This window comes from Camellia sinensis, chromosome 6 (assembly GCF_055761805.1).
Source record: "Camellia sinensis isolate YWXY chromosome 6, ASM5576180v1, whole genome shotgun sequence".
NCBI classification, from domain to species: Eukaryota; Viridiplantae; Streptophyta; class Magnoliopsida; order Ericales; family Theaceae; genus Camellia; species Camellia sinensis.
This window is the reverse complement of record NC_138966.1, coordinates 154,545,847-154,559,689: the sequence shown is the minus strand read 5'-3', so window position 1 is coordinate 154,559,689 and position 13,843 is coordinate 154,545,847. Positions and strand designations below refer to the sequence as shown.

At 34.1% G+C, this 13,843-nt stretch overlaps 2 protein-coding genes across 2 annotated transcripts; both read right to left on the bottom strand.

Moving 5' to 3' along the window:
- Positions 1-1,020: 1,020 nt before the first annotated feature.
- Positions 1,021-3,678, bottom strand: LOC114282897 (O-Glycosyl hydrolases family 17 protein). Its single transcript, XM_028225667.2, has 3 exons — positions 3,536-3,678; positions 1,424-2,734; positions 1,021-1,297 (listed from the first exon to the last, which is right to left on the bottom strand). Exons 1-3 carry the CDS (start codon positions 3,597-3,599, stop codon positions 1,260-1,262), a joined length of 1,413 nt encoding a protein of 470 aa, XP_028081468.2. The 5' UTR covers positions 3,600-3,678; the 3' UTR covers positions 1,021-1,259.
- A 6,145-nt stretch (positions 3,679-9,823) lies between these two features.
- Positions 9,824-13,843, bottom strand: LOC114282935 (receptor-like kinase TMK4). The gene is made up of 2 exons (XM_028225732.2): positions 11,433-13,843; positions 9,824-10,666 (listed from the first exon to the last, which is right to left on the bottom strand). The coding sequence occupies exons 1-2, from the start codon at positions 13,711-13,713 to the stop codon at positions 10,152-10,154; spliced, it is 2,796 nt and encodes a 931-aa protein (XP_028081533.2). The 5' UTR covers positions 13,714-13,843; the 3' UTR covers positions 9,824-10,151.

The following is a 13,843-nucleotide window of genomic DNA, read 5'->3' as shown; positions in this document are numbered from 1 at the left end:
CTAAACCCTCGCAACATATAGGAATTGCAACCATTAACCTTGTTCAACTTTGGTGAATGCAAACTGCGCTTTCTTTTGGAAACTGATTCCCAATTTCCTTTATAATTTTTAACCAGTTATTTGAAATAATTTAGAAATAATAGAGAGTAATTATTCTGGCTTTCACATAATTGAGTTTCTCATAAATTTCAGAAAGCAAACTACCTAATTGATGAGTTGACAAACCAAATATTGTATATTCAAAACGGTTTGTCTTGCTACTCAACCAGCTGACGTGCCCTTGAGTCAAACCACATCTATGGTAAGTGTTGATTTCCTTGAATTAATGTGTGTGGGTTGGGTTAGGCTTAGGGGGATGGACACAAACTTTTTTAACAAATTAAAAACAAAGTATGAACTACATATTAAGCAACAATATAGACAAAAGCATTAAACACAAAGAAAGATATAGTCATTATTATTATTATTTGATATTTTATGGAAATTTAACATTATTATTATGTTGTGATCTCTAAATATTCATGAAGAATTGCCTTCGATGCTCTCCTCGTCACAGAAGTTATGAAATTCCCTCATCCACGGCAAAAGGTAAATTAATGTAAAATTCGGAGGATCCACACCAATTTGCGTTTTGGGCCATTGCCCCATTGGGTTGCATGCATAAAAGACATCAGAAGTGTCCTATTCCAAACATTAATTTTTGATACACTGATTTTTATTTTTATTTTTATTTTTTTTAAATAATGCGTGATTTAAATTTATTCTAACTATGAATTTTATCCTATAAAAATTAAATCTAAACTACATATTGGCTCCGTTTGGTTTGGTTTGGTTTGGTTTTTAGAATCTGTTTTAAGAAATTTTTTCTTTTAATCTAAAAATTAATTTGGTGATTTTTTTTTCAAAAAAATAAAAAAATAAAAAATCATTTTTAACATAAAATTGGAAATGGAAGTTGTGACATGGATTACGACAAAAGCAACAATAGATATCTCTTGCAACAATTCAAGCCCCGTGAAATGGGCAAAAAGAAAAGAACTATGTAATTAATCTTTTGAATTGATTAGTACTCCAAATGAATTGCTGAAAATCTTGAGGCAAACAATACATTAATCTCTCCTAAAAACTGAATCTCTCCGACTCCAGTCATTGCTTTTCTTTTGGTTCCTTCGAAAGTAGATGCGTCACTTTAGCCACTAAGGAATAAAAATAGATGATATTCAATGGGTCATCTCCTCTGCATCCACTGCAATTTATCTTCAAAGCGACACACTCGGGAACTTGCAAGAGCCATGGCCTATTCAATAAAATTATCCAAAAAAAATTCAAATGTTAGAAAACAATTTTGTTATCCTCAATTTTTCTATCTCAATGCTCTATTCCCTTCTCTTAAAAATAAAAAATTCAAAAAAAATCAACTTACTTGGATCGACTGTGGTTTGAATGGCAAGTCCATTGAAGTAACAACTCGCACTAGTATTCCGAAACTTAGCCCAATATGAACTAAATGCATAACTTGCATGTGCAGTCACTAAAACTGGTTCATAACACTCTCTCCCCGGATCAAGCGCCTCGCACCTTTCATTGCCCTCTCCGCATGCATTCATTATTGCCGACTCTAGCTCTGCTTCATCCGCTCCCTCTGCAGCCACACACCATATCTTTCCCCGGTACGGCGTGTTATTTTCTGGCTGTGGCAACCTCCTAGAGCCACTTTCCACCCGGTTCCGCCTCAGGTCCAACTCGTAAACCGGCCTTCCATTAGGATACAGCAAACCCCAATGCCTCTCCGTCCCCGGCCCACTCTTTTGATTTTCATTATATAGTGAAAATATGAATGTCGGTATGGCCACCCCGGGCCTAGCCGGTGTCCCCAGCGGTGGTCTAGCTGTCATCTTTCGGATTAAATTTTGGTTATAAGTGGCTGCATTGTACACATTTGCACCTATTTGATCAATGTCACCGCCATTTGGCCAACCGGTCTCTGCTATCCCTAACCTGACATTTTGATACCCTAATTTGGCCATGGCAAATATCATAGAGTCTAGCATTTGGTCAAGCAAGTTGGTGTAATTCAACTTGCTGACGGGGTCAGTGTAGGTTAGGTTTCCACCATTTCTAAATAAGGCAAAATCGAGGCTCATGTTGACCGGATTAGCTGACCATGGAAAGTAAGGGTAAACATCGACGAAAAAATAAGAATTAGTCCTGTTTAAAAAATGTATCAATGGTAGCATCACTTGGTGTGATATGTCAGACCTAAAAGACCCGCTCGAAGGTGGGAAGGTCGATCCCAATATGTCCATTGCCAAAGGTGTCCCGATTTTAATGTTTCGAATGTTTTGAGCTACGAGGGAGTTCTTGATTCGTTCCATGGCAGGGACAAGGTGGTGCCATATTTGTCGATCTTGGGAAGAATTATAGCTGAGGATTTCATTACCAACTAGTATGAATCGAATCATCGTGTTGGGATAGTATGCGAGGACGTTTTCGAGTACCCATTGGTCTGCTATTGCTTGGTTTGAAGAAATGTTAGAGATTTGATCATTTGTGACCATGATTGAGACTTGGAGCTTGGAACCTGATAAGAGTCTGAGTATTTCAGGGTCTGCATCATAGATCTTCACTCGACCGGCTTTCATGTTTTTTATGAGTTCGATGGATTGATAGGGAGATGGTAAATTGTTCCCTAGTCGCCCGTAGTTTATTCCAATCCTGTTTGACATCTTTGCATCTGTTGAGGGAAGTTAAAGAAGGATCAGAATACCAATATACTTACAAATTTTTTTATTTTTCTTTTGAACAATGTTAAGCATCCGAAATTTTAAGTCACATAATAAATTTTTGGGCAAATTTCTAATCAAGTTTTCTGGGTTTTCTGTTTTTATTGGCTCAAACTTCTCTCCCAGTATGGAGTAAACTAAACAGGTATAGATTGGGCTCGTAGGTCTACCCAGTCCACTTCAATAATTTGATTCATTCACTTTGTAACTCATCATTCATAAAAAATAAAAATTTAAATTTAAATTAAATTGATAATTATAATCACATTATTTTTATATAAAAAATTAGATCATATTTTAAAAACTAATATGATGAAATTACGTGGCTAAATTTTTAGTATAAATAATTTTTTTTTTTAATGACCAATGATACTATGCCAAATTAGATAGTAAATAAAATATTATAAAAAAATATGATAATAATAATAATAATAATAATAATAATAATAATAATAATAATATTAGTAGTAGTAGCAGTAGTAAAAACCACTAATTCGTTTGGCATAAAATGATTGGGTTAAAATAGTCACAAAAAGACAAAATAGATTAAAAAGCTAATAAGACAAAATATTATATTCAAACCATAATCATTTTATTCTTTTTCTCGCAAAAGTAAAAAAATCAAAAAGCCTACCATAAATGAGACTTTTTAACTCTAAGCTAAAATAGCCAAAAAGCTAACTCACGTCCCAAACGAAGGCTAAGAAACTAAAATTGACAAACATGCCTTAATTCAACTTAGGGGAACTCACTTGAGAAAGTAATGAGAAAGAAGAGACAGACAAATGCCACATCTGTCATGCTGTGTTTGTCCATCTCAAAAGCTTCCAAGAGACCCACAAAATGGGATGGTTGAGAGAGAAGAGAAGCAAGGAAGAATGAAAGTAAGAGGATGAGGAAATGAAAGTAAGAGGATGAGGTGTATATATAGTGAAGAAGTGTATAAAAAAATTATAAAAAAAAAATCATGAAAACTGTTCACCTACCAGGCAATCTCAAGAGATATGGAAGTTTTTCTTTTTGGAAAGTTTTTAAGCTCAATGGTCTTTGTGAGAGTCACAGAAAGATAGTGACATTATATTTCAATTGTCTGTTGTGGTCCACGAAAATAAAGAAGACATTACAAAACATTGTTGGTGAAAAAAGCAAAGATTATGAAAGCAAAGCAGTGGAGGTGATTCGATTTGGTTTTTCATATTTTTTGTACTCAATTTTGAAAAAAGATTGTGAATGTGAAAAGAGTGATGTCTAAGGAATTCCAAGGCCATGAATTGGAAGGCCTTTGCCCAAGTGACCAGTTTCACTAGTTCCAAATTTGGCATTTTGGAGGGCAAAGAATCCTTCGCATTTTGATCGAGAACTTGATGCCTCTGTTATACTACGTTTGGATTGAAGAGAAGTCGACGTGTCTTCTCCTTACTTGAGTATTTACTAAGTAGGAGATGAAAGGAGTTATAAAATATTGAAATCCTTTTATTTCACTTTTCTATTTCAAATATTACATAAAAATTCTCTAATTGTTGCACTAACCCATTGCCATTCTTTGAGCGTGGCAAAAACTTTTCGAATGCTGAGTTTTAGTGATTTACACAGCAAGGGTCAATCCTGGGGTACAAGTGAAAAGGTTCAATTTTATACTTGGTGACATGGCAATAATTTGTAAACAATGGGATAGAACATTAGGACATGAAATCGGAACAAAGGAAAATACTTGAACTTGGGTCAGTCCGTCTTAAAATTTTAAAGCCCAGGTCCTGCTCATGGACGTAAAAATATAGACTTATGGGCTTTATTTTGGGCTTGTCCAATATGGGTCTAACTTGGGCCAGTCCGTCTTAAAATTCATTAAGGAAAGAACAATGAATTATATTACAAATTTTTAAAGTGTATCACAACAATTAGAATTACATATTGAATAATGAAAAATTAAAAACAAACTTTATTTATTGAAATACAAAATTACATCTCTAGAAATGTAGCTAATAGTTTCATAGTTGACATTTTATTGAGTCTGTTTCTCAATTTTACTCTTGTTGTCTTACCAAAAATGCATGCACACAAAAACATAGAAAAAAAAAAAGAAATAAAAAATAAGAGATATTGAAAAAAAAAATGGTATTCACTATTTAACATACTGGCACTATCACGACTACTACTATTGTCACCACCTCTCCACCACAATTATTATCATTGTAACATTGTCATACATACTATCATTATTTTATTATAATCATCAAGGTCGTCACTATTATTACCACCACCTCTCCAGCATAGTAGCATAACAACCAAAACCCTCTACCTTCACTACGCCACCCCTCCACTATACCACAACCACTATAACTGCTACCACCACTCACCATTGTAATATAAAAATTGATTTGTTTTTCAAAATAATAAATTTGAAATTTTCTTTTGTGCATATCAAACAAATCAGTATAATTCAAAATTTAAAACTTTTATCAAATGAATTGCCAACTTAAAAAAATTGAAATTTATACCTAAATCATACTCTTAATGGTTTAATTGTGCGGACGCAATGTTTGACAAATGTGAGCAAGTACCAAGAGTTGCATCAATTGTATAGCAAATTTGGGCTTTTGACTAAGAGTATTAAAAAAATCCAAAAACACTTCCTAATTAAATGCGCTTCTTATTACATGATCTGGTTTTTTGTTAGGCCCCCCTAATTCATGGCACTTTTTCCGCTAGATCAATTTTGTGGGAAAATTATTGATAAAGATATGCCACCTTCACATTTGATCATATCATATGATTAGTATTTACTAGTCATTCTCTCCATGATTTATTATATCTCTACCTAACTATAACTAATCATCCTCCTTGGCCCATTTCCAGGCAGCCCAACTGCCCCCACATGCCATCATGATTAGGCATTAAGGTCAAAGTGTGTGATTAAATCTAGTGATATATAGTATCATCTTTTATATAGTATTTCATATAAAATTATTTTACTAAATTTAATAAATGTTACCACTCACATTTATTAAAATAATATACTAATGACATTATATGATAAACAAAATATAATACATATCTAATGATAATCATAATGTTTGATTCGTTTTTGGACTAACTATATAGTTAGTATAACATGAAAATAAATAAATAAATAAATAAAGATATTTAAAATGTCTTATATGTAAGCTTTATTATAGGCGTTGGAGCAATTCTAACATTTTTTTGAACTTGGGGTCACTGCTGTGGCAAACGCACAGCAGTGACTGTTGTGCTTCATTTTGTGATTGATTATGAGTTTATTTTTATGATCTGAACCGTTCATTTTGTAGAATTTGTTGAGTACTTCAAGCCTACCAAAAATCATATTAATCGGATATCAACAACTATATGATCGAATTGCATATTTTTATACTATTTTTTAAAAGAAAAACTTCTTGTTTGTTTTTTTGATTATCAATCATATAGTTATTGGTATCCGATTAATATGATTTTTGGTACGCTTGAAGTACTCAACAAACCCTACAAAATGAACGATTCAGATCATAAAAATAATCTCATAATACATCACAGAATAAAACACAACAGTCACTGCTGTGCGTTTGCTGTGCGTTTGCCACAGGAGGGACCCCCATTCCCATTTTTTTGTTGTTACATTTAATGATTTCTAATATTGCAGAGGTCTCATCTGTGGCATGCAAATGCACTTGTGGTAATTAAAGAACTAACTATCACAGCACTACCCGAGATGAGTTGTACTGAGATGGACCTAACAACTCTCCCCTTTGAAATCTCCTATCATCTAGGGCTCTTGCGATGTGTAATTATTATACATAATAAAATCATATCCATAATCACATTTTTATGCCTTTTTAGGATTGGTGTGGGTATGGTTTATTTAGTGATTTTTTTTATAAATATATGTATAAAAAAATAGAAAGGTGGTATGATAACTTGTATCAAATAAATCAATAAACAGTTTAGTGTTTTGAAAAATTAATAAAAAGTTGACTTTTAACTTTTTTTAGCCAAAAAAGTTAGCTTTTTAGATAGTGACTTGAGTAAAAAAGTCAACTTTTTTGACTAAAAAAAAGCTAAAAACTAGCTTTTTTAGAACTTGCCAAAGCAAGCCTTAATAGGTGGTTAGTATTCTTGTTATTCAAACTGAGACTTCATTTGACAATCTTTAAATAAGTAATGTTATAATTAAAAAAGTTACAAGTAAAAATGTTGCTCGGTTTAGCTAAAAAATAACTTTCAAAAATATTAACATATTTGTTAAATGACAATTTTTTACCCACTATAGAAAAATTGTAATATAATAATTTCACTAAAAAAGTTAAACAAAATTTTCTCCATAACCAAAAAAATTATTAAACAGAATTTTTTTAATGATTACTAAATACATCAATTTTTTTTAAAATTTTAAAAGTAAATTAAAAAATTATTTTTAAAAATTATTAAACCCAATTGAACTTTATTGAAAAAGGGGGAAAACAACATGTCAGTGCAAAGGTTGAATTTTTTTATTTTTTTCAAATTAATGATAAAATTTATAAATTTTAATTATTAAATTTATAAATTTTTATCTATATGTAATTATTTTTAGAGAGATTTATTAGAAAATCTTTTTTTAAGTGTTTGTATTTCAATTAATTCATAAAATATTCTTATATTCCAATAAGTACTATTATTTGAATATTTGATCTATCAAATCTTAATTTTCATATTTAAGATATTTTATGGACATTTCTACCTTTATAAATATTTTTTGAACGGTTAACAATTTGGTAATGTGATGTGTGATTGTTCACATTAATAATGTGAATATTCACATTAAGAGGTTAACATTCAAATTGATAGTGTGAACATTCACATTGATAATGTAAACATTCACATCATAAAATATTCACACTGTAAATGTGAATATTATTAGAGGTATTTTGATAATTATGTTACTTATAAAATTTATTAAAATATAAAAAAATAATATAAATTAAATTAAATATAAATAAATAAAAAGAAATTTATGAAAAAGCATCCCTTATTTTTAAAATATGCACCTGGATGGTAATTTTCCCTTGAAAAATAGGTAAAGTTCGCACCACTATGAAGTTAGTGTGAACAAACTAGACAATTAATTACCAAACCTTTTCATAATTGTCATAGAGCTCCAATATTCTCATAAGGTCCCTATCAAATAAATGGCTTCAGCAATAGATTACTTCAACATGGAAAATGTTATATATTTTAAATTTTTTATTAAATAAATAATTAAATATCTTACAGTTACAGTGGGGTTTATACCACATTTATTACCAATCACCACATTTCGCCATGTGGCCATGCCAGCTTGAAAATACCTGCCCTACAAAAATATCAATACAAGTAAAAATCATCAACTCAAACTATAGTCCCATCATTTTCATTATTTAAGTCCAAATAATACTAATACTAGTTTCGTGTTGTGTTTGGTAACCAAACCATCAATTTCTCTACCCAAAAGCCAACCAAAAGATTGAGAAATGGTTACCCCAGATGCCATAAACATGTCCACCACAAACACACGTCTTTTTTTTTTTTTTTTTTTTTTTGAGTAAAGGGGGCCAATAATAAATCAACACAACATGTGCCCTTGTACTTGCCGTCTCATCCCATGTGAGGAGAATACTTCGACTTCTGCCCCACCGCCAGCATAATCTTTTCGGATGAGGTTTTTTTTATAATCATCAAATTAATTATATTAAATAAATAAAAAGTTGACCACAGGTTGATTTGAAAAGTTGGCTATTCTAATTATTTTTTTATTATTTTAATCTGAATAAAAAAAATTATATTTGAAATGTTAGTTGGCTTTTTTTTTGTAATTGATTTAATAATTGTGAAAAAAAAAATAATAATTATGATTTAAATGTAACATTTTATTTTATTAATTATTTTAACCTATTTTAGTAAAAAAAAAACTATTGTCAAATCAAAGTGTTTGGGTGTGCAACCTTGCACACTATATATGCATAATTTATAAAATAACGTAAATTTTTACGAATTTATATAACTAATCTAACAAAATGTATAAATTAAACACAATTTCACGTAAGTTTATTCATAAAAAATTTGAAATTTACATAATCATAAAAGTTTCACAAACTTACATAAGTCATTTCAAAAACATATGTAACTGAAACTGTAAAATTATATAATAAATGTACATGCATAGGGTAAGTAATGTATATTCTTTGGTTAAAAAATTTGAGAAAAGATTTAAAAAAGAAAAAAAAAGTAGATAAAATATAAATAAAATATACCTACATTTTATTTAATTTCACACATATTTTTCCTTTTCTTTTTCCTTTCTATTTCCAATCATTCCTAAATCCTTTAACTAAACACATTGTTCTAAAAATATATGTACATGTTTTTTTAAATAAATATTAGACAATGAGTGTTTTTTTACTAGGGTCAGAAGATTAGATGGTGCGGTTAAACTCTTCTGGATCAACTACTATTCATTTTTCATGGTCTCTATTTATCGATCATCCATAAATAATCAAACAGGAATACTCAAAAAAAGCATAACAACACAATTCAATCTTTACTCCCATCCGAAAAGAAACTATACCCTTTTTCACTAAACCCAAAATATTTTCCAAACAAAATGCCCAACTTCCAGCGTTTTTTAACTTATTTCTCAAATTATGTTTTTTAAAATCATGTTTTAAAAATAGGACTTGAATTAATTTATTTTAAAACATTAAGGTGTTTCAAAAACATCAATTTCATGAAATGACCGTGTTTGAAACAACTGGGATTTGGTAAATAACTCGTTATATAAATATAAGCTTACTTTTCACACTCTTTGCCAGCTTAGGTCCAGCCTATTTCTAAAATTTTCAAATTGGTCCAAAATAAGCCATCAAAACCATGCTGGCACACGCAGAATCCTTGGCTCTACTTGTTTCACATTGCCTGGAAAATCTCTCTCATCAAACATTAATACATCTACAAGTACAGATAATCCACAAAGAAATTTAGAAGGAAAATAACAAAGAAACAAATCAATGGAGTGACAGAAAATAAATGTAACCTTTAATGACAATAAATAAAAGAATTTGATACAATTAAATCTTTAGTTCTTTGTCCTTTCTTGGTTCATTTCCCCTCCATAATTTTTATCCCCAACCATCACAACCCTCCCCCCATGTTCTTCATCTCAACTTCATCACCAAAGTATCCTTGTCAGCTCCAAAGAATCCAAACATAAACAATGAAAAAAGGAAACAAAAGTGTACATACATGATACATGTTAAAAAAAACAAAAAAACGAGAACTTACCTTCTCTGTCTCTTTTTCCTCCACACGGTTGCTTGCGTCTTTTTAATCGACGTTTTTCTATCATCTACAGTCCATTGAATCAAACGTGTCTGCGAATCCTGTTGGCTTCGAAGGAATGCTTGACTGGGTGTGACTGCGGGACAGATCATTAAACATTGCGGAAGTACCTTCATCGGCTTGCCATCTTTGAAGGGCCTGTGGAAGACTCATGTGGAGGTCAATGCCATAGCCATCTTCATCTTCGTGCGAAGAAGGTTTCCACTGCTCAACAAGAGGACCCAACACGTTAACAGCGTGGCCCATATCAGGTCGTTGAAATGGCTCACGAGCAGTACAGTGACCTGCCAGCTCTGCGACCTTGCCAATGCTCTCGAAAGTCTCTTCATCGGGGTCAAGAGTTTGGTCGATAGCCTTGTGAATGTTTTCCTTGTTGATTAGGACTCTTCGGAACCATGTGACTAAATGAGCCCTCTCGTCTGGCACTGTCTCATCTAGTGCCTTTCTTCCTGTAATGATCTCCATCAAAACGACGCCGAATGCATACACATCCACTTTTGTAGTCACTCTTCCCGTAGCTGTTGTTAAACGAAATAGAGTAAGTAGATTTCACGGGTAACTCAATAGATGTTGAAAGAGCAATTTTAATCTCCGCTAAAATTTGCAAAGCCAAATAATTTAGACTCATACTTGATAAAGCTCCAAAATACAGCAATGACCATGAAAGAAGAAAAAAGATGTATAACTAAAAAGATGACTAATGCAGTTTGTATTAGATTACAAACAGAATTAATTGGTTCACAACTAGAACTGAAAAATATAATATGAACAACTTTAATTTCCCATTGACACAGATAACGTCACAGATTTCTGGACAAAATACTCAGCAAAGAATATCTACAAGTACCAAGAAAAAGAAAGAAAGAAGGCATAAGTGAACAAAATGCACTGGTTCATAATGATATTATCCAAATGATCAATCATCTGAGTAAAAAAGAAAAAAATTGCCAAGGAAACAATATTATTGCAAGAACAAAAGATTTTAGCATAGAGTGTTAATTCTATTTGTGCTTTACATAACTTCCGACACAAAGTATGATGTCTTAATTCCATAATTGAAAGTTGAGTGCAATGCCAAAACAAAATCAGCAATAGACATTCTAGTACTAAGGCATTAATTCATCAAAAGACAACCATGCCTAGAGCAGTTGATGCATCTATACGGAGAGGAACAATTAAAACATCTAGTTTTTGATTGACCATAAAAATAAAAATCCTATTACAATATCCAATTTAAATGTTTATAAAAACGACGAAGTAAGAAACAGAAAAGAATGTATTTACCAGCATACTCAGGTGCAAGATACCCAAATGTTCCAGCCAACCGCGTCTCAAGAGAATACTTTCCATCGGGTGCATTCTTTACCAAACCAAAATCGGCAACCTTGGCTCTCATGTCATCCCCAAGAAGAATGTTAGATGGTTTTAAATCTCTATGAATGAAGCTCTGTTGTGCTAAGCCATGTAAATACTCAACCCCCCTAGCCATATCCAATGCTATTGTCACCCTCTGCTTCCAAGTAAGAGGAGAGTATCCAAGTTCGCGCCACTCAAATAAATGCTGGGCCAAAGTCCCCTGCGGCATGTACTCATATACCAAAAGTCTCTCATTGCCATTGATACAGTACCCTAGAAGAGCAACCAAATGTCTATGCCTAACTTTTGTTAACACTGCAATTTCAGCTTGAAACTCATTCATTCCTTTGGTACCCATTGCCCCAGATTCCATCCTCTTCACAGCAATTATAGTCCCATCATGCAACACCCCTTTGTAAACAATTCCAAATCCTCCTCTGCCTAACACATTTTCTTCACTAAAGTTGTCAGTTACTTGACGAAGTACTTGGATCGAAATTGCAACATTCCCACCTTCAAAGATGGGCATGTCACCATGATCACCACTGCTCTGACTCTGTAATTCACTCGGGACACCACCGTACCCATTCGCAACACTCACTACCGCAGACTTAACCATTTCTGACCCTTTTTCAGAACCATCGACTCTCCCAAATCTCTGATGTCGTTTCTTGACATAGCATTTGTAAGATACAAACAACATAACCCCAACAAACACCACAACAGCAATAACCACACCAGCAATCATACCTGCCGATACAGAAGAAGACCCATTTGATGTCCCCGAAGAACTTCCACCGGGTGTGGTCGAATTCGATCCAGACCCAGAAGGTCCACCATTTCCTCCATTTCCTCCACTTCCAGTTGTAATGTTCTTCCCAAGAAACAGATTGCCAGGGGAACTAAACTTCACAGTTGATTGAAAAACCGGTATTGGTCCACTAAGATTGTTGTTTGACACATCAAGAACCTGAAGCTGAGGCAGAGTTGTCAAGACATCAGGAATTGAACCCGTGAGATTGTTATCATTCAAATACAAACTCTTCAATGAGGTTAGATTCGCAAAGGCGGGTGAGATCGAACCCGAGAAGTGTTGCTTCCCAAAATTGACAATTATAACATTGCTCTGCGAATCACAGGTAATGAAAGTCCATCCAGAACAAGCACTATTGCCTTGCCAAGACTGAGCAAGAGTTGAAGGATACCCAAGAGCCCCAGCAACAGCAAGAAGAGCAGTGACCTGTGGATCACAAGGCCCTGGAGTGCTCTTGCAGAAGCTATTTGTTAACCCGAGCGAAACAGTCACTCCAGGACGAAACGTTGGCATAGGACCTTGCAATTTGTTGTTCTGCAAAGAAATGTTAGCAAGTTTAGGAAGACCCATCAACGACGGAGGCAAAACTCCAGTGAATTGGTTGTCCCGGAGCTGCAAATCGAAGACATTGGTGCATTTCGACAAATCTGGAATCGGACCCGTGAAGGAATTCCCGTGAAGCCACACTTGGTAAAGCTGGGTCATCGAAGACAACACATCAATAGTCCCAGAAAAACCATGTACCTGATTGTTAAGCCACAAATTGGTAATCTCCGAACCCCTAAAAGTTGAAGGTAATGAGCCATTAAGATTGTTATAAGAGAGTCGAAGGTTCTGCAAATTAGGAAACGAATTGAAAATATCCGGAATCGAACCCACAATATTTGCGTTGCTAGCGGAGAAATTTCCCAAACTACTCGACTGAACGAGATCTGAGGGAATAGTCCACGGATCTAGATTTATGTTGTCACTGAGACTCATAGTCTGTAAATTGGTGAGGCCGGAGAAGAAATCGGAGGGAATGGAAGTGAAGTTGTTGGCGTCGAGAAAGACTTGTTGGAGGGAAGAGAGATTTGCGAAGGTGGGTAAGGGGCCGGAGAGGGAGTTGCGCTGGAGTGAGATGGATTGGAGGTTGGACAGCTGGTTGAGAGTGGAGGGGAGAGAGCCGGAGAGGGATTTGGAGGGGAGGTTGATGGCGGTGACGCGGTTGGAGGTGTCGCAGTTGATGCCGGACCAGGTGCAGGGGTTCGTGCCGGTCCAGTCGGAGGGGGGAGTGGAGAGGGTGGTGGCGAACTTGCTCATCACGGCGGCGTCGTCGGCGGAGGTGAGGGTGAGGAGAGCGAGGGAGATGAAGAGGGTAGAGAGAGGAAGGAGGAGGGTGTTTTGGGATTCCATTGTTGGGTCTCTTGGTAGTGTCGTTGTAGAGAAGATATAAATGTGTAAGTGGGAGGAGGGAGAGAGAGAGATAGACGCGGGGAAGCGTGTGTTGTTTGGACAGGCGGTGAAAGTGAACGATTCGAGTGTG

What these genes read in the sequence shown, in the direction of transcription:
- LOC114282897 (XM_028225667.2), bottom strand. Translation starts at nt 3,599, where the DNA reads ATGGACAAACACAGCATGACAGATGTGGCATTTGTCTGTCTCTTCTTT. An exon ending in CTTTCTCATTACTTTCTCAA is followed by an intron (nt 2,735 to 3,535) that starts GTGAGTTCCCCT and finishes TTCCCTCAACAG; the next exon opens with ATGCAAAGATGTCAAACAGG. An exon ending in TCAAACCACAGTCGATCCAA is followed by an intron (nt 1,298 to 1,423) that starts GTAAGTTGATTT and finishes TTTATTGAATAG; the next exon opens with GCCATGGCTCTTGCAAGTTC.
- LOC114282935 (XM_028225732.2), bottom strand. Translation starts at nt 13,713, where the DNA reads ATGGAATCCCAAAACACCCTCCTCCTTCCTCTCTCTACCCTCTTCATC. An exon ending in TCTTGCACCTGAGTATGCTG is followed by an intron (nt 10,667 to 11,432) that starts GTAAATACATTC and finishes GTTTAACAACAG; the next exon opens with CTACGGGAAGAGTGACTACA.